Raw genomic sequence first — 22183 nt, 5'->3', positions numbered from 1 at the left:
TCTCAGAGAGCTTTAAGAAATCAGGCCCCTAGTGAGAGAAAAAAATCTCAGACAGACTTTACAGACAGCAATATAAAAAGACAAAGATTCTAACTCCTCACCACTCCAACTCACAGAAATAAATTAATTCTTCAGCTGTAATGTCATTTAGAACCTTGTGGTATACTCCGTCTATCTATTGCATTGGCTATTTGTGCTGCTATGAACATTAAGGAAACACCCCCAGAATGTGCTTTCTCAGTCTGTGATGTTTCTGCAGTTCTGGTGAAGATAATGTGTTATGTATTTTAATGCTCAGACTCAACTATATTGCAACAAAATTGTATAAAGGAAAACAGCTTACTGATATCCCGAGCAAATGATCTATTGCCCTTCTAATGAATTGATGTGATTGCTGTAGGATGTGAGATTTTATGTTCAATATACTACATCATTCCTTTGTTCACCTGTCACTAAAAACAATAACAAAGCTTTGTTTCTATTTATCTGATGTCTGTCTGACATCTGTACGGGACTTTAGAGGCAGTGCCGAATGTACACGTGCCATATGATTGTCACGGGAAATGAAAGGCTGTTTTGCTATACTTACATATACTTAGCATATTAAGCCTAAAGCTAAGTTCAGACTAGCTGTGAGGTTGTGGTGCATGTACTACTTCCTCACGCCCCTGAACTACATGTACAGTCCCACCTGTGGCAGCCAATTGGGAATAAATGGAGGTGACAGTTTGTAATGCCCGTTTCCACTTTCTGAAAAATTGCTGGTTGTTTAGGAAGCAGCCCAGCTCTGCGGAGAGCTGAGCAGCTGGCAAAGTGCTAGCTGTCAAGGGCTGCACAGAAGTGCCAGGTCCCACCATAGGTGTGGCCATAGCCTTAATATGGCTCTGCAGAGGCTTACAAGGTAAAGTTTCGTTATTGCTAAATTTGCTTCACTGAATATGGTTTTCTTCAGCAAATTTGTGCAAATATCTTTCAATGATTTTACTTGGAAATCCTTAAAGTAACATCTCTGCCCCTCAAGCAGGGCTGGTTTTTAGTCTCCATGCCTAGTGTTGGTTATGTTAGCCCCCCTTAAGCCACGTCTAGATATTTCCTAATATCACTACAGTGGTACCTTGGTATAAGTCATTAATACGTTCCAGATCCTTGAACTTATACCAAACAGGACTTCTACCAAACATATTTTTCCCATAAGTAATAAAAGGAAAATGATTAATCTGAAAAAAAATCCTATTGTTATTGGCATATTATACATTGATGGTGTTGTATAAAAGAATTTAAACACAGCTCAATACGAAAATACATAAATACAAAAGCAATTAGATGAAATAAATGAAAATGTAACCTCACTTTACCTTGCTGAGAATAGTTGAGTGCCTACTAGGATGGTGCTGAGAAGGGAGGAGGAGGAGATGTTATGTATATCACAGAGAGTTATAGCGCGCGTTGTTCACTGAATGGTAGCAACTGGCGTACTGACGCTCGTGGGCAGTCGTGGCTTTGTCTCGAGAGAGATAAATAAGGGTAGCACGCGGTGTTATGACTCATTTTGACCCATACAAGTTCTAGCACAATTGTTGTGTACCAAGCAACATTTTTCTTGTCTAAACAGGACTTATACCAAGTTGAACTTATGCCAAAGCGGATTTATACCGAGATACTACTGTATTTGCCTTTTTGTTCTCTGTTTGCAAGGTAAAACTTACTAGAAGTACATCACAAGATGTCCTAGGAAATCTTGCAGAATCTTTGTAATAATGCAGACTCCAAATATTACTTTTGTGTTTTTATATCATTTCCTTTGTTTACAGTAACAGCAGTACCAGTTGTGATACATATGTAATGTTCATTTCTTTGTAGTAGCAAGACATCTGTCAGTTTCCTTAACTACTGGGATCAGTGTCAAACAATGCATCAGACATCCAGAAAAAGCCAAAACTGTCTCCAAGTAATAAATATAACTCTGACAGGTAAAAAAAACAAACACAAAAAAAAAACACTCAAACACTTTCTAAGCATCTACATATTCTGCTAAAGAAATATTGTAATTCAAACCATAGAGAAGTGTAAAGACTTATGAATAAATCTAGGTAGAAATTGTGAATGGTGAGCTTGTTTGTTTTTTTTTCATTCTAGATGAGTGATCAACCCACAATACCGGGTTTATATGACATGATGATAATACAAATAGCAATGATAGAAGGTCAAATTGCAGCTTTCTGCAGTCCTGGCCAGAACAGCCTTGATTTTTACCAGGAACATGTAAACATAAAGCCACTACTTGTCTTCCATCTCTTACATCATATATTCCTAGACATTATTTGATCTTTGCTTGGAAAAGCTTTTTTCTCAGCAAATACATACACAAGACTTCATAACTTAGAGATCTTTTATAAATCCCTTTAAAGCACCCTTAGTTTGAGACAAGAATTGTTAAATATAGATTGTAATTAAAGTACTAGCTTTTGCTTAAAAAAAAAAAAGTCTTTGCTGTCTATAGGAATATATATAATTTTTTCTAGTTTTGGCTTGTAAAAGTCCTCCGATAGCCAAGCTACAAACTTGATTTAGGACATTTTGCACTTCCATTATAATTTGTCTTCAAAGTTTCCTGATGCACATAGACATTACATGGTCCCAAGCCAGCTAAAAATGGAAACTTCCACTAACAATTATATTAATTATATCAATATATATTTATTTACAATTTACATGTATAGTCGTCAGACTTGATTGCTTCCATGGCATCTATAGAGCAAATGTTAGAGAATTAACAATATCATACAATGTTTGTAGAAGCCTTTACTTGGGCGGGTCCTGCAATAAAATACTACATATATTTTTTGTTATTTGCATGCAACCTGCATGGCATAATTGCGAAAGGCCCATCTTATTTAATGTGCAAAAGGCTTTAAGCTGTTATTGTCCAAATTGCCAATCAACCATTTTGGATCCCTGTAATGAATTCTGGATCATAACTGTTCTGCTGTGGAATTTATTACACGGTTTACTTTTTAATGTTATTTTGGTATACTTAATTATTACTTATCTCATTTGTGTCAGTTAGTTTGCATTTTGGTTGTGCTGCCTATTTTCCACATGCACCTACAACAGTTTCCAAGGGAGCCAGGGTTTGTGGAAACTAGAGTACCTTCATGTTTCTTCATTCTAATGGTCAGAATCACAGCGGTATCGGTTCTGTCCAAACATGGTACTAAATGCAGATACTCCCCATATAGTACCTATAATTCAGTATATCATTAAAGTAAAAATATTAAAATTGAATTCATTTGATGGGATCAGGACACTGTGGCCACAAATTGAACTTCACCCTCTGTTCTAGAGAAACTATAAACAGATTTTAATAAGCAGTGAATAAATCCTTGTTTTTCTTTCTATGCAGATGGATAGTAGCCAAAGATACTGCTAAAGAACCATTGCCTGTTATAGAGAACTTTCCACAGACCTCCTCCATCTTTCATTTAGACAGTATTTCTTTAACACCGGAGGAACAGTTACAAATAATGCTGAAGCACGAGGAGGAACTAGAGAGAAAATGTGAGCAACCAACTAAGAAGGACCTGGAGGTAAGCCTAACTAACCCAGAACTACATTACAAAACAGTCCGTTCATATATTCACCCAAGATTTACACTTTTTTAATTGGATTTAGTCAAATGGATCGCATAATACTCACATATTGCATTGTATTCTAAAATAAGCCATCCTTAGATATTTGGTATATTATATATATTATTATATACTCTCCTATAAATACTGGTTATTATTATAATCTTGTATTTATATAGCACTGACATATTACACCAGGGGTAGGCAAACTCCAGCCTTTAGGTCAGATATGGCCTAGCCAGTAGTTTGTTCCGACCTAATGCCCCCCTGGTCGATCCGGCTCAATCCCAGCTGGCAGGGGTTGGCAACCTGCAGCTCTTGAGCCTCCATGTTATGCCTCCCCTCCCTGTTTACCGCGGCTGGCGTTAACACTTCCACCTCCGGGGTAGGGGGACATTCCTTCTCCTTTGTATGCATTGCAGAGGAGAGGGATTACCTTTCAGGAGCGTTGCATAAGGAGGAGAGGGATTTTCCTTCAGGGGCGTTACTGGTGGGCGCGGAGCCATCAGCGCAGTATTCGAGAGAGAGTCCGGCCTAGTGTGCCTTCTTGACCTCCTAAAATGGCCTAGTAGCCAAAAAAGTTTGCTGACCCCTGTATTATGCAGTGCTTTACAAAGTTCATAGTCATGTCACTTTACTTCTATGACTTTCTAATTGATTTGTCCTAGGATGTCTGGCAGAGATGGTCTAAAAGATAGGCTCTGGGCAAAAATTAAGTGGGGGCCTCAAATGCACAGCATTCCAGCTCCCTTTATTCATTGCCATCTGGGTCCTCTAAAAAAGGTAGAGGCTATTGGCAATTGCTTAATTTGCCCCCCCCCCCCCCCCAAAAAAAAAAAAAAAAGGATGGGGGGACAAAAAAATGTCCCTGTTTGCTCGATTCTAAGCTCGGTACTGAATGAACACAGCTACTTTGTTCACTTCTTCTGAAATATTTCATCAGCTATCTGCCACAGCGATGTAGGGTATTACCTGAGACAGGACTTTACTTTTTTCTACATATGTAATTACAATAAAAGGTCATCACTGTATATTCAAACCCCATTGTGTTTACAGCAATTGTGTTTAATAATTTACTGGTATAATTTTTTTTCAATAAGGGAAAGATCAGTGTGGATTTATTCACTGCAACAACCCTGTTAAAGCTTTTTACCCCTCTGCAGATTGGTTGCTATGTTTTCTCTTATCATCATTCGTTTTTCCACTGTTTATTCAGCGAGCAGGTCATATTGACAATACTTTCATGCATTGTATCATTTGGTAGGCGTTTTCATGAAATAACTGTACAGAAGTTCTCTAGGGAATTGGGTCTTTTTAATTAACAAATCCTTGTTACGGATAAATCTGCATTATTGTAGCAGTTCTTGAATGGAATTGAATTTACATAATGAAGGCAGATCATCATTTGGTAAACAGCACAACAAGAGCATCACAAGTTACGGCATCGGCTATACTTACATGCAGTAAATATTCTGCTAGGTTGGATTTGGTCTAATTGTATGATTTACATCCCCACGGTTTCTAAATCTATGTTAGTTACAGCAATCAAATTGCTGTACAAATATTGGAACAAATATTTTTTAGCTGCTCTGTCTAAAGAGTAAAAATGCAGTTTTTACAGGGCATGGCTTCCTGTAAGCCTATTAAATGTCTTTCCAACATCTATTTTATTTAAAGCATATAATATGCTGTAACATATACAGTGCTGGCACACAATATAAAGAGAAAAGCTGATCAGTGGTACACAGTATCTCAACTAAACTAAAGAGAATAAAGCAGTAGCAAATTTAGAACTGAATTTGCTTTATCAGGAAGTACAGTTTCTCACAAAAGAATAACCCCCATCCTGTTCATTTGATGGAAGTCCTTTAGAAAAGAAAATTCCTTTATTCATCCCTCTACATACTTTATCATTTATTTTTACTCAAGTCACCTTATTGTTCCTAAAATTATTTTTCCTTTTTCCCATAGTTTGGCAATTTAAGAAATTACCAACCTTTTACTTTATTTGACTTGAGCAGCACTGTAGGGATCAACCTAACATAGCAAGCCAAAACAATTGTGTATTGAAACACTTTTTACCTAATCTAGGAATCTTCAAATTTACGTTAAATATAAATTAGAGCAGATTTACGTAAAAACCTTCACAAGCAGTGTTTTTCATGTGAAAAAAGGAAAAGAAATATTAGGATACCAGGATGACGCAATTTCAATTTAAATATGGAATAAATCTGACAATTTCCATTCTCATCTGCTTAACCCATCATGTTTGACATTTGAAATGCCTAGGTTTGTTACAAATAGTCAAGATTTTTAAAGAAGTTATTTTAGGACGACAAGCTGCCATAGTCTTATGTGCCTTGACATAACTTTTGGTCACCAACAGTTTTTGTATCTTGAAAGTTGCATCCTCTGTCCTAAAGTCATAGTGCTCTCGTACTGTATTTATAAAGGAGCAGCATTGTCACCTTAGATTAACGGTCGCCAACCGGTGGTCTTCAGCATGTCACAGTATGGATAGCAGGCTCAGGGCGGTGGGTTGTGTTCCTGGACACTCAGACCTGCGATGGGAGAGTGGACAGGTTCTGGCATCATGATGTCACTATGGGGGAAGTTTCTTCCCCTTTGAGTGACACACGGCTCCCCGTGCATGCGCAGTCCTGAGCCTGTAAATTTAGTGGTCCGTAGGTCCGAAAAGGTTGGCGACCACTGCCTTAGATGTCTAAAAAGGTTTTAGGAAGCCAGTCTTTATCTAACCCCACAACGCCTTAGGATGGCAGAAGATGGTAGATGGTAGATCCTCGCCTATATCTAATACAGATACTCCTCACTTAACGACCAGGTTCGGTTCCAACAACCTGGTCATTAGGCAAATTGGTCGTTAAGCAAGGAGCATAGAAAAGAGCTGGCCTGCAGAGCTGCGAGCGAGCAGAGCATGTCAGTTACAGTTTCAGTGACAGCCTGCAGACCCAGATCAAGAAGGATCACCACACAAGAAGATATGGCCGAAAAAAATAAAGTAGTTAAGTTAAAATTTGTACGTATGTTGGCAGGCGTTTGATTTGCAGCCCCTAATTATGGTACGGTGCTGGAACGAGTGTTGATATCTAATAATTTAAAGATAATTAATATATTTATCCCATATGTTTGTTACATTTTTCCCTCTTTGCTATGCTAAAAATGACTCTGGTGTTTCAGAGGTACTTTCACTACATACACTACGAGATTAAGAAAGAAATGCTGGCTCCCCAAGAGAAGGAACAGATGGACAGAATCTTAACAAGTATTCCCAGCCAGCTTTTGAAAAACCCAACTCTGGAGAAACTGCTTCAAGAAATAAAAGAAGAGATTGCATATGATTACTACACCAGCCTCAGGAAAAGTATTGGTAAGAGTTCTTTATTCTGATACTGTTTTCTCTAAGGAATGTCAGATAAACAAGAAAAGTTTGCAAAGGTTTTGCTTGATAAGTTCTGTTTGGTATGTATTTGTAAAGTGAATACAGCAATAAATATATTTTTTCATCTTTAAGTATGTGCATTTTAAGTAATGTGTAAATGTTACATTACAGGTATTTATTACTTGAGAGTCAATAAAAGTGCACTTGTTGGGGCAATCAGGTCAAAATACTTTTTTATATATTGACTTCTACTCCTTTAAAGTGCCCACTCGTCTCTCTGTTCAGTGTTCTTGCTGTGTAAAGGGCAATAATAGATCATCACTTCTGGGGACTGCAGTTGTATCTCCTAAAATGTATAATTTTACACGTCTGTGTGATCATTTTTAAATTATGAAAGCAGTAAGATGGGAAAATAATTTCTCCAAAAGTTGCTCCATTATTGGTAAAGTTTTACTTCTCTGTCCCAAAAAAGACCTGTCTATGGGTTTCAGTGGCTGCCAATCAGTACTGGAAAAGCACTGAAAAATTAAAGTTTGAGAGCATAAGGTAAAAGCAATTTTGGTTGTACTAAGCAACAGAGTTCAGACACTGGTAAATTAAGCCCTCTGTTTACTGTTTGTTGCAAAAGTATTGGTCCTTCTCCACTTTTCCTCAAAGAATCCGAATTTGCTATCAATAGCAAAGTGTCTTATCAAGTATAGAAAAATGGATGCAATTTATTTGTGTCAATTTCAGCTTATTTTGTGGGAAATTGAAATTCTTTGGAGAACAGGGTAGGGGTCAAAATCCTTTTGACTGTGACTATATAGGCCTAAATATTATTACATCATATTGCCTAACTTACCATAGTGACATTTTTTGAATTTTGTTTCTAACAGACAGAATTACATGTATTACTTTGTTTCCTTGCTGGTCCCCAGTTAATATTCAGCCACTATTTAATCCTCCTGAAATTTCCTGACAAATTAAAACTGGCAGTTCAAATTGTGATGGATGAATCACTTACTAGATAGGTTGCTGAACTAACCAGCATGTCATTTCCTTCCAACACTACTGATCTGAATGTCTACAAACCAAGTCAATAAATTGGATGTATGATATAAAAGTTCAGAGGCTGTAATATATTCATACTGGTAAAATAAAAATAATTCAGAATTTACAGTAAAAGTATAGATAACAATTTTACTTCTGAAAATGGCCTGACTGCAGAAAATGTGTTTCTCTTGCCTTTTTATTTTCCCTTTAAAAAATAACTGGGAATACGTTAGACTGAATAAACTGTATAAAGACCTGCATCTGAAATCTGGCAGAAAAAAAAATTGGAAACTAACATTAGTCAAGATATTTGCTACCTGAATGTGAAGTGTTTGCAATTACTATTCTATTTATTATTATTGTAATCTTTATCCCACATTGACCATGATTATCTGGCCAAGGTATTGCCACCTGTGGTCTCTTGATTTTCCAATAGTATGTTTTGGGAAAGTTACTGTTTACTGAATCTTATACTCTATATCCTTAAGATTACATTCATTTAGTTGCCTAGTTATTCGAGATAGATGGTGTGTGCTATTTGATTGAATTACCCATTTCTGCCCTTTTTTTTCTAGTTCCAGCTTGTGAACTGGCATCACAGGTGGGGGACTGGATGATTAATATGATACATACTAATACTTTTCATGGGGGCAAAAGTTACTATTTTAGCTTTCATTAATAATGAGTATTTATCCTATATTTATTTTACAAGAAGAAGACAAAATGTAAAATGGAGTTTTAGTTTCTCCTCCTTTGTTTCAGCCTGCAATAGAGATTGTATCTATAAATAATGGTACAATAGTGTTGTATTTACGTAAGATATATTGAAAGTAAAAGAAATAAAGAATAATGTGGGATTTCCCCATGATGGAAGCCACATTGGATCAGTTCCAAAGTTCTGGAGTGGGCAGGGAGTGGGTTTGCAAACATCTCAGTAGTTGGCTTCCCTCTCCTTATATCTCAGAAGTGTGAATCTCCTCCTCCTTCCCAGGAAATACATAACGTTTGTACAGTGCCCTGAAGGCTGAAGGACCAATATGTAGTCTATAGGTTTTATTCCACCCAGCAAATTTGGGAGATACCAAGCACGTTAAGCAAATCCTATGTTTCTATGAGATTATTTGTATCTGCATGCTTCGCTGGTGAAGAGGCAATATCATCATTGGAAAGAGAACTGGAAAGAAAACCCAAAAAATGAATGCTTTACCTCACCTCCTAACTTGTGTGTCCCTCTACATGTCCCTGCAAAGCAAACAAAGGAAGAGCAGTGACAGGGAATTAGCAGAGGCAGAAAGAGCAGTAAGGGGGTATACAGTGGCAATATTGTTGGGTGGGGAGAGGGTGCAGGCTGGCAGAAAAATTCAGTTCAAATTAATTTAGATTTAGCATGCCTAGGAATGCTTAATCCTCCAGACTGACATCCATAACAGTACTTTATTATTAGCATCACTCAATATGATATGTATGTTTATGATTTGAATAAAATGCTGAAATGTTTAAGAATCATTAGGTTCATTTAAAAAACAATTAGCATGAAAACATACCAAACTAAGATATACCATTTGAGATAGACCTCCTCAGCACCGAAGGAAAAGTAGGGAATCCCTGGCATATATAGTCTTAAAAATGTAACATTTTACTTTAAACAAAACATATTGAAAAATACAAGCAATATCTTATAAACATATAAACAAAATACATATCTATATATCTAAAACATATAGACAAAATATAATCACCATATCATCACAACAACAAGACATACAACTTTTTTTCACCCTATAGTGACATTCTTCATATTCTACCTCTGTAAGTTAACCTTACTACCTCCAACAGAGCACTCTGTTTTAGCTTTTATGATGGTAAAGTAACTCGGATAATGAAATGGGAACAATTCTGTATTTATATGTCCTTACAGCAGCATCATGTCAGAATATTGACCTGCTTTGCACTGTAGGTGACTTTCAAGCCTCTTGCTGGAATCAACAACTACAGAATACTTTATTCATAAATTACTATAAAGTTAAAAAAATACTTTTTGCAAGCAATAATAACATTCCATTTAAAAAGTACAATCAGAAGTATATATCAGTATATACTAGTACAATCAGAAGTACTATAGAAAAAAGAGTTTATAAAAGAAGAGTTTATATTCAGACTGTTTATCATACAATATGTATGACACTAACTTTTCTTCATACAGTATGGCAGAAAAAGTGGTTTGCTTGTAATCTTTAAAAAAAGATAGGAAGGTAGCAAAACAGAAAGCAATGTACAATATTTTATTTAAACACATTCTATGTGTCATGGAAATAAAGTCCTTGATGGATTATTGTGAATGGCAAAATGTAGAACATATTTGCTCTCTGGGTTTTAAGGCAATGCCATCCTTGAAATGAGAGGATTTTTTAAGCATAAGCCATTCATATATTTATCTCTAGTTTATATGAACTAAATTAAACCAATGAATCAGAGAACAGTGTTTTTCTTCTCATGAGGTTTGTGAGTGAAGACAGACAGACTGCTTTTTACTACGTCCTATAGACCGTGCAGATTAATGCTAAGTACTTGGCATCTGTAATTCCTGTTTTATCTACTTTTGGATACAATAAAATCCTGAACACGGTTCTAATTATTCCCAGTTCTTGCACTCATACTGACTGTTGTAGCAGCAGCATATGGGTATCATAGTGTAATATTACTGCACTAAAAATAATCACCTTTACGTTTTATTGTTTAAGCTAAAGAATATCCTTAAATTTTGTGTACATAATTCTTTTGCAAAAAAAAAAAAAAAAAGAAACATATAACGGGACCTGCATACAAACAGTTTCTGGTATGTGCAGTCTTTGCAACACAACTCAGATTCATAACATGTTTTATTTTATAAACCCAGGATCAAGCAAATAATTAGTAATTATTCTTTGCCTCGCATTTGGATGAAATAAAAAATTAGGACTTCCATGTAGCCATACGTCTTCTTGGTTTAAAGCTGAGCATGTTTATAAGAGGAAAAAATCTGTTCCCATTTCTCATTTTTTGTTTTGTGCTTTTAGTCAGAATCACATATTTGAATAAGTGGATAAAGGTACTGGATTCTGCTTATATTTTTTCAAACATAATACAAATAAATATATATTTTTTTCATTTTTATAAACTACTACTACTACTCACGTACTAGGTATTTACTAAACTAGCTACTATATAATAGAACCTATTAGCGACCAGAGCTTGAATGTCTTTGTTGTAAAGACTATTGGGATTCCACCTTTTATCTTGCTGGTGCAACACTCTTAAACGACATACACACCTTTAATAATTATCTTTTAACAATGAACGATCAATGAATGATCAACGAACGTTCAACGATTATGACCGAACGATTATGAACGATATCGTTGAAGGATCGTATAGTGCTGAATATGTTCATGCAAATAACGATACGATGGTTCAAAGATATTGTACACATGGTGGATGCAATCGTTTGAACAATAGAGGAAGTGATGTGCACCGGAGGAAGTGATGTACAGTAAAATAGGCGCGAAATTTATAAATACATATACATACATATACAATGTGTACACATATATTTACTTATATATATATAAATTATATATATTTACACCTTGATATACATATATACATCTATCTTGTATAGATAGATAGATGGATACACATGGACACAGTGAAGCACTTGCAAAGAACTTTCGTTTATCTCGCATGCCCAGAACATGCACAATCACTGAAAGACTGTACACACAATAAATTACAAACGATCGTCAATCAATTAGATCCGACAGGATGGTCATTCATTTCCAGCAACAGTCCTTATTCGTCTGCGTTGCTGTGCACCTTTTTTGTTAACGATTCTCGGACGATCGGTCGTTAGTTGTTTGTTTCCAACGACATTTATTGTAAGTGTGTACGCAGCTTAACTTCACTTTCAATACTGTAATAATTAGATTGCCATAATACCACACTGTGGAATGGATATTGTTCTGAAAATATGTGGCCTATTTGATTATGGATTGAATTTTTCCCAGATCTCTAAATTTCTATTGAAATGTTATCCATAAGCTTTTCAACATATCGGGTTATTTCACCCAAAATGATTCACCTACTGTTTCTGTCTCTGCTGATTTTTTATAGTTCTGATTTACTCTCTTTTCATAGTCTCTCTTTCCTGTATTCTTCATAATGGAAAGTTCACAGGGGATAATGAGACCCCCCCACCTCTTGTAACGACCAAAGTAGGTGGGGGTAGAAGGAAATTCAGAAGGCCTTTCATTTGTCTTGATCTATCTGAACACTTAAAAGATGTAAAAAACTGATTTGCTAGAGTCTAAATATTACTGAAATAAAACTATGGGTTTCTACTATTGCTACAGTTGTAAGGAAGCGGCATTTCAGGGTTTTTTTCAGTTTCTGAAAGATAAAAATTAAACACCACTGCACCACTTGTAAATTTTCAAATGTTTAACAGTAAAAAATATAAAAACCAAAACAAATCCCTAACCCATAAAAGATTTCAATGTTACAGACTTTGTGTGTGTGTATATATATATATATATACTGTCTCAAAATAATTTGGGGAATTTAAAATAATAATGGGTTAAGAATGCATTTTACTATAATCCGGGCTTGCACTTATGTTGGTGTGAGCTTCTCACTTATTTCCCAGAATAAAGCTGGCTTCAACTGGAATGGCAATTTTTAATACCAATAAACACCTTTTTATTGGTTGTACAGCACAGTATTTACAGTAATATTGGCTTAAACAATATTTATGTGCAGTTGTTATTGAAAGTAGTGTTTTTCTTTAATGATAACATTTTAATTTGCAGTCGACTACATCCTGAAGGATCCAGGGGAGAAAGACAGCCTTTTTATTGGCAACATTCCTCGTAATTTTCCATTTCGGGTGATCCGTGCTCCAGTGCCCTGGCACTCCTCATACAATGATGCCCACAAATGGAATGAAGACCACCTCTTCACAGTGAACCCCATGATGCTTGAATTACAACAGCTCTGGATAACACAGTAAGCAGTGTAAAAGTTTAAGACATTTTTGACATTTAGGGGCTGATTTATTAAAGCTCTCCAAAGCTGGACGGGATACACTTTCATCAGTGTAGATGGGTAATCCAGCAAACCTGGATGGATAATAATGGATTTCTTCAAAGTCATTTGCTATTTGTTAGTAAATGTTTTCAATCCTGGACCAGATCCATTTCAGGTTTGCTTGATCACCCAGCTTCACTGATAAAAGTGTATCCTCTCCTGCCTGAGCTTTAATAAATCAGGCTCTTAGATTTTAAAATAAATAATTGATCTACCAAGGTCCTAGAGATCCCAAGAGGCCCATGCCTGCCCGCACACAGCCCCCTACTGCTTTATAATATATTAATAAAGCCTTCATAATTGCAAGAATTTGTAGATAATCCAGTAACTTTTGTCAACAATGACACATTCATTTATGAAAATCCCAGGGATTCCAAAGGGTGCATGCCTGCCTACTCACAGTTTATTTCACTGCTCCAGAATAAATTAAGAACGCTTCATCAAACAATGCAATTAGGTGGCTTGTGGGGACCAGCAAATTACCATCATTCCAATTTGTTTGTTGAATGTAATTTTATTTGTTTTTGTAAATAATGTTTTAGTGATGTCAGCCAAATTTAAATAGGATTGATAGGGTCAGTATTCCTAACAATACATTTTATAAACGATAAACTTTTTATCTTTTTATTTGTAGAACATATTCAATAAACTGTTTTTGTTTTTTTTTGTAGATTTAGTCATTTAAGGTTTGTGCGTACCAATGAAATGTTGTCTAGCAACCTCCCTCTGCTACCTTCTGAATTTGAAGAATTGGTTCAAAAGCATTGTCTAGAAGCTCGTACAACATTGCGAAATAAGTAAGTTCATTGTGAAACAGTGTGGGCTGCATTTGTGAAAATGTACATCTAAAGATAATGACTGTTAATAACATGCAATTACATACAACACTCATGTGCTATTAAAGTTGTTTATTATTTGTAGTCTTTAACCCTGCTGTAAACTGGAATGCAATACCTAATGCTTTAAAATTTTCATGGCTACAATTTGATTAAAAAACAATATATACATAAGAAATGATATGAAACATATATACATATGAAACGTATGAAAAAATGAAACAGCCATTAGGGCGTATACAGTGTTTTACAATTTCATATTACGCATGTGGCACATGTAAAACTATTTCATGATAAAAGATAAAAGATTTTTTCATGTCAACAACTGTTAGGCATGTAAATGTGGTGACTCAATTCAACTGCCCATGCAGAGCAAACTGTAGAGTTCAGTAATGCATAGCAACCACTACACATGTGCAAATTGATAGATAAGTATCCAGTAGTTGTTATTTTTAGAAATGCAGTAGGAGTTGGCAGTCGGTGTGCAGCAGTTTTTGCATAAGAAGGTGAATATGTTTATTCCAACATTACAAGAAATCCATGAACCTTTTAGGAGTAGTTCCTTAAACAATAACACAAAAGTGTAAATGTATGCGTGGATAATAGTAGCAGGCTTGTACCTGTATCTGTTAAGATTTTCATGCTCACAGGCAACAAACGTTGGTGCTGCAAATACATAACATTACAACACTTTATTTCATTGCCTTTGCGTAATTGGAACATTGAAAGTTTACTTCTGGTTTTCATTTTGGTATTCAACTGTTTATCAGTCTGTGATGACGTTTTTTCCTTCATGTCAATAATATTTGTTCCTGGAATGCTTATAAAAGAACAAGTGCTTCAAAGAAACCTTATTGAAGTATCGCCACTTTATGCTAAATGAAATATCTGTTTCTTTTTCGATCTCAGGTGGATTCCAGCCTGCGCTTCGTTGTTTATAACGCATAAGGATAAATGGATCAATTTAGTGCCCCAGAATGAGGAAGATTCAGCTGTTCTAGTTCAGGAGTTTTTTGCATGTGTGTCATCTCTGATGTCTTTACAGCTACGTGGGATGGTCATCAATTCTCTAAATGACTTGGTTTCTTTTTTTAATATACACAAGGTAAATAGAGGTTAAGATACAGCAATATACTTAGGCTTTAAAAACACAAAAGCCAAAAAGTGCTTGGTACATGCTGAATAGCACATCTGCCTTCATGCCGCCAGTGACACATTTCATTTCTTTGTTGTTTATAGTCACCTGTGGATAATTGTATGTATTTTTACTTGAAGTACTATCTTAAAGGATATGTAAACACTTCAGTCTCTACAGGTACATCCTGACAATTTGAGAAAGCTGGCAAAGGCTGCCTTAAAGGTAGTTCTTTCCTTCTTTAAATGCAACTTTAAATTAAACCTGTATATAAAAATTGCATTCAAAATGCATTTTATGTTAAAATGTTCATTTTAGGCTTGTAAATTATGTAAAACCCCAAATATACATTTTCCTGAAAGATGAGAACCTGTAAAATAAAACAAAGATATGATCAGTATTGCGGGACCACATAAAAAGGAAAAGGAAAATTACAGACGTATGCAAAGCCCCTCATGCTCCAGGTATAATTCTCAGAGTTACTATATACGCCCAAGCGTTATCGTTTTGCTTTTCTTCACCACTCAAGTATACCATTACCTAGGACTGCTAGGCCTCAAAACAAGAAGCAAAATCAATGAAAAAAATGTAAAAAAATTGATCAATGTTTTGGCCACTGAAATCAACTGCAAACTTCTGAAAACTGTGTACTTGGTCCCAACACCCACCCCAATGATAAATGTTCCAGCTTCTGCACCCTATAATTGCGCATTACCTACTGGCAAACTTTGATCACTCACTTTATACCCATACTTTGATTAGCCTCTTGACCCCTGTACGTTGCAAAGCCAATTTCCATAGGCATATCTTTAAACCTTCATATCTGAGTTGTGATACAAATTAGTGATTGTGGTATCCATATATCCGTGTTTAAAAATCAGACATGGATATTAGAAACCGTATGATCCCACAGAGACTCAAAAGTGTTTGAGTGTTTTTTAGTTTTAGATTATGGAAGTGTTAAAACCCCTAACTGGTTGTTAACAGTTGACAATGTACTTGTCACTGTCTCTGTACCATTTCATAACCTTCCCTATGCTTGCACCAGAAAAAAAGGGAAAACTCTTCAATGGGGAGAGTGATACAATTTGACAAAGGGTCCCTTCGCAACATTTTTACCGTGGGGGAAACCTTAAAATAACTGGCAGGTCCTAGGGAAGCTGACAAAAATAATATTATCCATTGCTTACAGTGCATTAGTGTGGTGGTCTTGGGTTGAATGCCTCCTAAAAAGCTGGCTAGTGGGAAGAATGTCACCCCTACAGATAGCCAAACAGATCATTGGCGCTAATGGTAAATGATCTGGGAGGCACAACTTACTCATTGTTCAAGAAACCGCTAGCAATCCCTGGAGAAACCATAGTTGAGAAACCCTGCTGTAAGCCCCCCTTCCACATTCCAAAAATAAAGACGGGTTTTTAAGGCATATTTACAATCTCTGTAATCCTCTCCATGCAGCCAGTGTTTTGCATTAATTATCATTACCATGAAGCACAATATGTTCCTAATTTGAGTTATTAAACATTTTTAGAACTTGAATCTTCTATTATTCTAAAGAAATGCATAATAATCAATAGAATGAAAGCCCTCCTGGGTAACCATGAGACACTGCATCTAAAGGTTTAGCTAATTATCCCCCGTTGGGCATACATCCTCATCAAATGCATACTACCATTGTTTAGCATACTGGCTTTGAACAACAATTTTCATTATATAATTACACCCCCAGTGCTGTTGGTTAATCACTGATAAGCTTACTTACAATACTGGAGCAATACATTTGCTTTTCAATTAGACCACAGTTTAAACTCTATATGTGTTAAATTACAGAATGGTAAAGTAGTTTAGCTAAAAAATAATAGTATGAGGTATTCAATTCTTAAAGTCAAATTTAATTGAGGGGTAGAGGTCCTTTTTAATAGGCTGGATTTCTTGCTGTCCCTACATCAATGGCCTGGGATGGTCAGTTAATTAATTAAAAGCATAATTACTGCATAAGTACTACAAGCAGTCTGCTGCTTTTTTGCCAGCTGGATATGTAATGTCCGATAGGCAGCCCTGGATTTTGGCAGTGACAGCAATTTAACAGCAGCTCTCCATGCTGTGCCAGCTTTTTGGACTAACTTAGTGGAAGCTGTGTTTCATTGATAAAATAGTTGCCTTTTCGTGTCTCTGTAGAGAACATTTGTTGTTGCCTAAAAATTAAACTTTCATTCATTGACAGGCACCATGTGGTTTAGTGTATTTACCCAAAAGAAAAATGAAAAAAATTAACATAAATTTTGGATCCATACAGAGAGCAGAAAGGTTTCTCCCTATGCATAAATGTATTCATGTATTACAATATTGCTCAATAATTCTGATGTTTAACTTTTTAGAACTAATCCTTCAACTTAAATGGTTTAAAGTCATATTTCTTTAAGTTTTTGATGATCTGTTGTGATTGTCATCTTAAATGGCTGAAATTGATTTTTATTTGGACAGGAAGGAAATGACTTTGGTGACACATATAATGAAATGAAATTTTTTACACCGCAAATCCTCATCATCAAGCTCAAGGTGGAAGAACCTAAAATTGTGTTTGACCCAGTTCTGGAGGAATGTTGGAATTTAATAAAGCGATGTTTCCTGGAAGTTATAAAAAGCTCAGAAGGACTTCCAAAAGTATGTACTGCAATAGGAAAATAACTGTATTTCTTATTTTTTATGTATGTATGGTCAGTTTATGGTAACACCTATACAGTTGCATAGTAAGTCAGGTTGAAAGAAAACATAAGTCTATCAAGTTCAACCACTAGGGAAATAAACATATCCCAGATATGAAACCCTAAGAACATAGTTGATCCAGAGAAAGGCAAACAAAAAAAGAAACCCCTTGTACAGTTTGCTCCAACAGGGGAAAAAAAATTCCCTCCTGATTCCGTGAGGCAATCCGACTATATTGGTAACATTTACTCCCTTTACTACAAGGTCAAAATAAAGTTGGCAACCTCTCGTCCCCAATTATTTATTCTGCAGTATCAAGGAATCTGTTTAAAGGGTGTGTAACCATCACTTTGACTTTGTAAAGGCCTGGGGAGTTGTATGAGTTGGATATTTTAATTACAATATTTCACCTTAAAAAAAAAAATGTGGTACAGGTTGATATTCAAAAATCCAGCAACCTCCGAGTGTCGGATTTTTAAAAATTCGGGATTTTTTTTTATACTTACCTCCACACACAGACCAGTCTTCCTCTGGCAGCACTGCGGACATTTGGCACAGTTTCAGGGAGCAGGCAGCAGAGACGTCTCAACGTGTATTTAGTTTAGCAAGCAGACCTAACAGCTGTTTCTGAAGAATGGCGCCATGAAAACATTAGTGGCCAAACAGTGTACTACAGCCCCTGTATTGAAAATGCGATCTAAAATTCATGCCGGGAAGCTGAAGGAAACAGATTATTGATGGCCGGATTTTTGATCGTCAACCTGTACTACATAATCAACATACTGTATAATTCTCAAATATATATATATTTCACAATGTATGGTTTACTTTGTAATCCTAAGTCATAACCAATATGACTAACTAAGTCATATTTAACTATTTTTATTTTCTGTGGGAAGACAGTTATGTTGAAGTTTTTTTTCTCCAAAACAATAGTATGTTTTACACCTTAGCTTCATCGATAATTTATTACATTTCTATTATCTACTGTTTGTTTTTCCAGTAGGTTTACCCAATTTGATAATGATATAAACAAAGTTATCTGGAAACCCTCAAAGGCTTAATGAAATTTCAAAGGCGTTGGTTTGAAATACAAGGGTACAATGTGGCTTTTATATATACCTGAAAAAAATAGATTAAAGCTGCGTACACACGTCTAATAATTATAGTTGGAAACGAACGATAAACGACCGATTGGCCAAAAATGGTTCTAAAAAAAACAACCAACGAGGCCGACCAACGAGGATTGTCTTTGGAAATGAACGACCGGCACAGCGGATCTGATTGGCTGACAATCGTTCACTATCTATCGTGTGTAAAGTCGTTCAGTGATCATGCATGTTTCTGCAATATACTCTCTCCTTTTCATGTCACTCCCTGCATCGTTCAAACGATTGTATCTAGCGTGTGTACACTATTGGTGGATTATATTTGAACAATGGTTTCGTTACAGCATGTACAGAATTGTGCACAATACGATAGTTCAAGTATAATCGTGCATAATCGTTGATCAGTCGTAATCGTTCGTTTTCTAACGATATTTATCAGAACTGTGTACCTAGCTTAAGGGTGACCCCGTACTATTCACAGCAGCTGTCAACTTGCTTATTCGCTTGCACCACAGCACTGTTTTTTAAAGAAGCATCTGCACAGCCTGAAAAGTGATAGTTTTGCAACTTCAACTAACGTTTAAAAATGAAAGAAAGGGGCCCGATTACTCTATGTATATGGAAAAACAAAAGATCTAATATGTGACACATTTTGTTTGAAATGTGTTTGGTTTTTAATTGAATTCTCAAATACTATACCAATATCTAAGCTTTTCTTTGCAGTTGAGTGAATTTTCTAGTATATTTCAAGAGAAAAACCTGTCATTTACTTAACCTGCTCTGATCTTTACTTCCAGGTAGAAGTTGAACTTTTTCCAGACCTACGGATGGATAATCTTATCCTGAGCTCAGTAAAACAAGAAGAGTCTCTGGTCTCAGAATATGTCAACAAAACACGCAAAATATTCAACATGAACACAATCGGTCCCCAAAGGTACCTTTTTTTCACGTCATTTAAAAAAAACAAACAAAAAAAACTACGATATTTCAAAAAGATTTTGGCAGTAACGTTTAATGATATTTGATGTTGAAACTTGTTATTGTGTCTACTCTTGTTAAAAGTAATCAAAGTGAGCTTGGTCTGGTTTCAAAGGTAAAAGGGTATTGATGTACAACTTCCTTTGGGTCCTGTACCTGCCTATATAAATTTTGCAAGCCATCGCCTATTTCTTTTTTTTTTGTGCCTGGGAAGCCTCCTGAGATTATAAACCCCAGCTGTACATAGAGATATAAACTTTGCCCAATGAACCTCCTCTCATTTCTAGCACTCATCTCTACCCCCTGCCTTTCAGCTTTTAAATGTCAGAACTTTTACTGTCTGCCAACATTCTAGCATTTAAATCAAAGCTAGGTAAATTTTTTGGGAAAGTTCAGGGCTTAATCCCCACTTGGACAAACGTAGTATCACGATGTGCAGCCTGAATCAAACTGTTGTTTTATATATATATATATATATATATGATATATACATCAAGAATGAGTTTTTATCAATGTGAATTTTTATTAAGCAGGTATACCTGTTCACAAGGCAGATCAGTATGACGGGAGGTTCCACAAAACTACACGGATCAATTAGCACAGATCTTTAGAGCTTATCTCCAAAAAAAAAATATAAAAACAATGGCTTTAGTTATGTATTTAGTTCAAACACATTTATTTTTAAAACATGCAATGTAAGTAGATAAAATCTATGGATTTTAATGTCCTGATCCCTGGTACAGCAGCTCTTAAACTATGTGGGACAGGGGCAAATTAGGATCTGTTACTTGTTCTAATGCTGGCATCAGTCTGTTGATGATCTCCCCTTGTCCAGGCTTCAGAAAGCAAGATTACCTTGTTGTGTTGCATTACTGCAAAGGAAAGTTGGTTCATTAGGCTGGTTCTGTTGTGTGGCAGGGCTGAATAAATTTCAGAAGTGGACACAAATTGAGATAATTGGCAGTTAAAGATCTCCCATACAGTATATGTACTTATATAAATCAATGGTATAGTATGTTGTTTTCACAGATATGTGTGTTTTAATTGTGTACTTAGTTAAGTGTTGCAGTTAAAGCTGATGTAGATTCCAGTGTCCATAACTAGAGTTTGGCCATAATTTGCAAATTTTGCAAATTTGCACATTATGATAGAACTACCTGCTAAAGTGGCCTCCTCCAGCCCTGTGCCATCCACAATTTCCTGTATCATTACATTGCTGCTGCTATCAACTTCACCTGGCCTTCTTCCAGGTTTAAATTCTTCAATCATATTCGTTGGCTAGATGGGAATGAGAAGCAGCCTGTACACTGAGTTGCTCATATTCTGCTCAGTGTACAGAGAAAGAAAAAAAGTTCTGACAGGCAGGTAGAGGGATCGTTGGCAAAAGGAGACTTCATAGTTTTTCCTGCTATAGCATTTTTTAAGCATTTTTACTTCTGCTTTATATTGTTTTTTGTTTAAATTATTTGCAGCAGACTATAAATTGTTAACACTAAACTTGAACATTTCAAAATGCAACACCCCCAAACATATTTCCTTTGGGCGTCAGAGTTACATTAAAAATACATTTTCCATTAATTCATTACAAGATACCTTAATCTTTTCTTTTTTAATACCTCCTTTCAAACTAAATAAAGGAAAAGCAATAATGGAAAGTTCATTGAACTTATCCTATTAAAAAGAATATTTTTGTTGCAGTAAAGGTATTACCTCTGCAGGCTTTAATAGAATAACACATTTATCAATCTTCTAGGCTTTTATTCACACTTTTCACTCCATGTACTTCTTTTTGTAGCTCATGTATTATATTTGTACACTGAAATATTGAAATTTAAGGGAAAACTAATTATCTTTAGTGCGCTGCCATTTCTAAAGCTCTGTGTCCCTCTCTTTTAGGTACTTAAATGTTTATAAAAAATACAGTGACCTTTTAAATCAGAAAGCTCAGCAGGATGTTATCGCATTTCTTAAGGAAGAGCATTCTCTGCAGGCATTTACTAAGGTAATAAAATAAGGCATTCTATAGTGAATAAGCCTCTTAACACAACTTGCTTGAAGGTACAATTTTATTTAGACATGTAAACAACTAAATATTTGTTTTGAGCTTTATTAGATGAAATCATAATGTACATTTATTGCTTATCAAGCTCCAGTAATTCTTTACAGTTTGTAAGTGATATTTCTGCTTGCTTTCATGTGCACATTTCGGTTTCAATAAATTTTTATTAATAATT

At 35.6% G+C, this 22183-nt stretch overlaps 1 protein-coding gene across 1 annotated transcript in view; it reads left to right on the top strand.

Annotated features, from left to right (window-relative positions):
- Positions 1-22183, top strand: part of DNAH3 (dynein axonemal heavy chain 3) — a gene marked incomplete in the record, with an annotated part of 167569 nt that overhangs the window by 16126 nt on the left and 129260 nt on the right. The window contains 9 exon segments of the mRNA XM_072418926.1: positions 1901-1970; positions 3404-3587; positions 6828-7017; positions 12909-13104; positions 13857-13982; positions 14931-15126; positions 17641-17820; positions 19769-19905; positions 21846-21951. Of these exon segments, the coding sequence (XP_072275027.1) occupies positions 1901-1970; positions 3404-3587; positions 6828-7017; positions 12909-13104; positions 13857-13982; positions 14931-15126; positions 17641-17820; positions 19769-19905; positions 21846-21951 (1385 nt within the window).

Source organism: Pyxicephalus adspersus, chromosome 7 (assembly GCF_032062135.1).
Source record: "Pyxicephalus adspersus chromosome 7, UCB_Pads_2.0, whole genome shotgun sequence".
In the NCBI taxonomy this organism is placed as follows: domain Eukaryota; kingdom Metazoa; phylum Chordata; class Amphibia; order Anura; family Pyxicephalidae; genus Pyxicephalus; species Pyxicephalus adspersus.
This window is presented reverse-complemented; position numbering and strand designations above follow the sequence as displayed.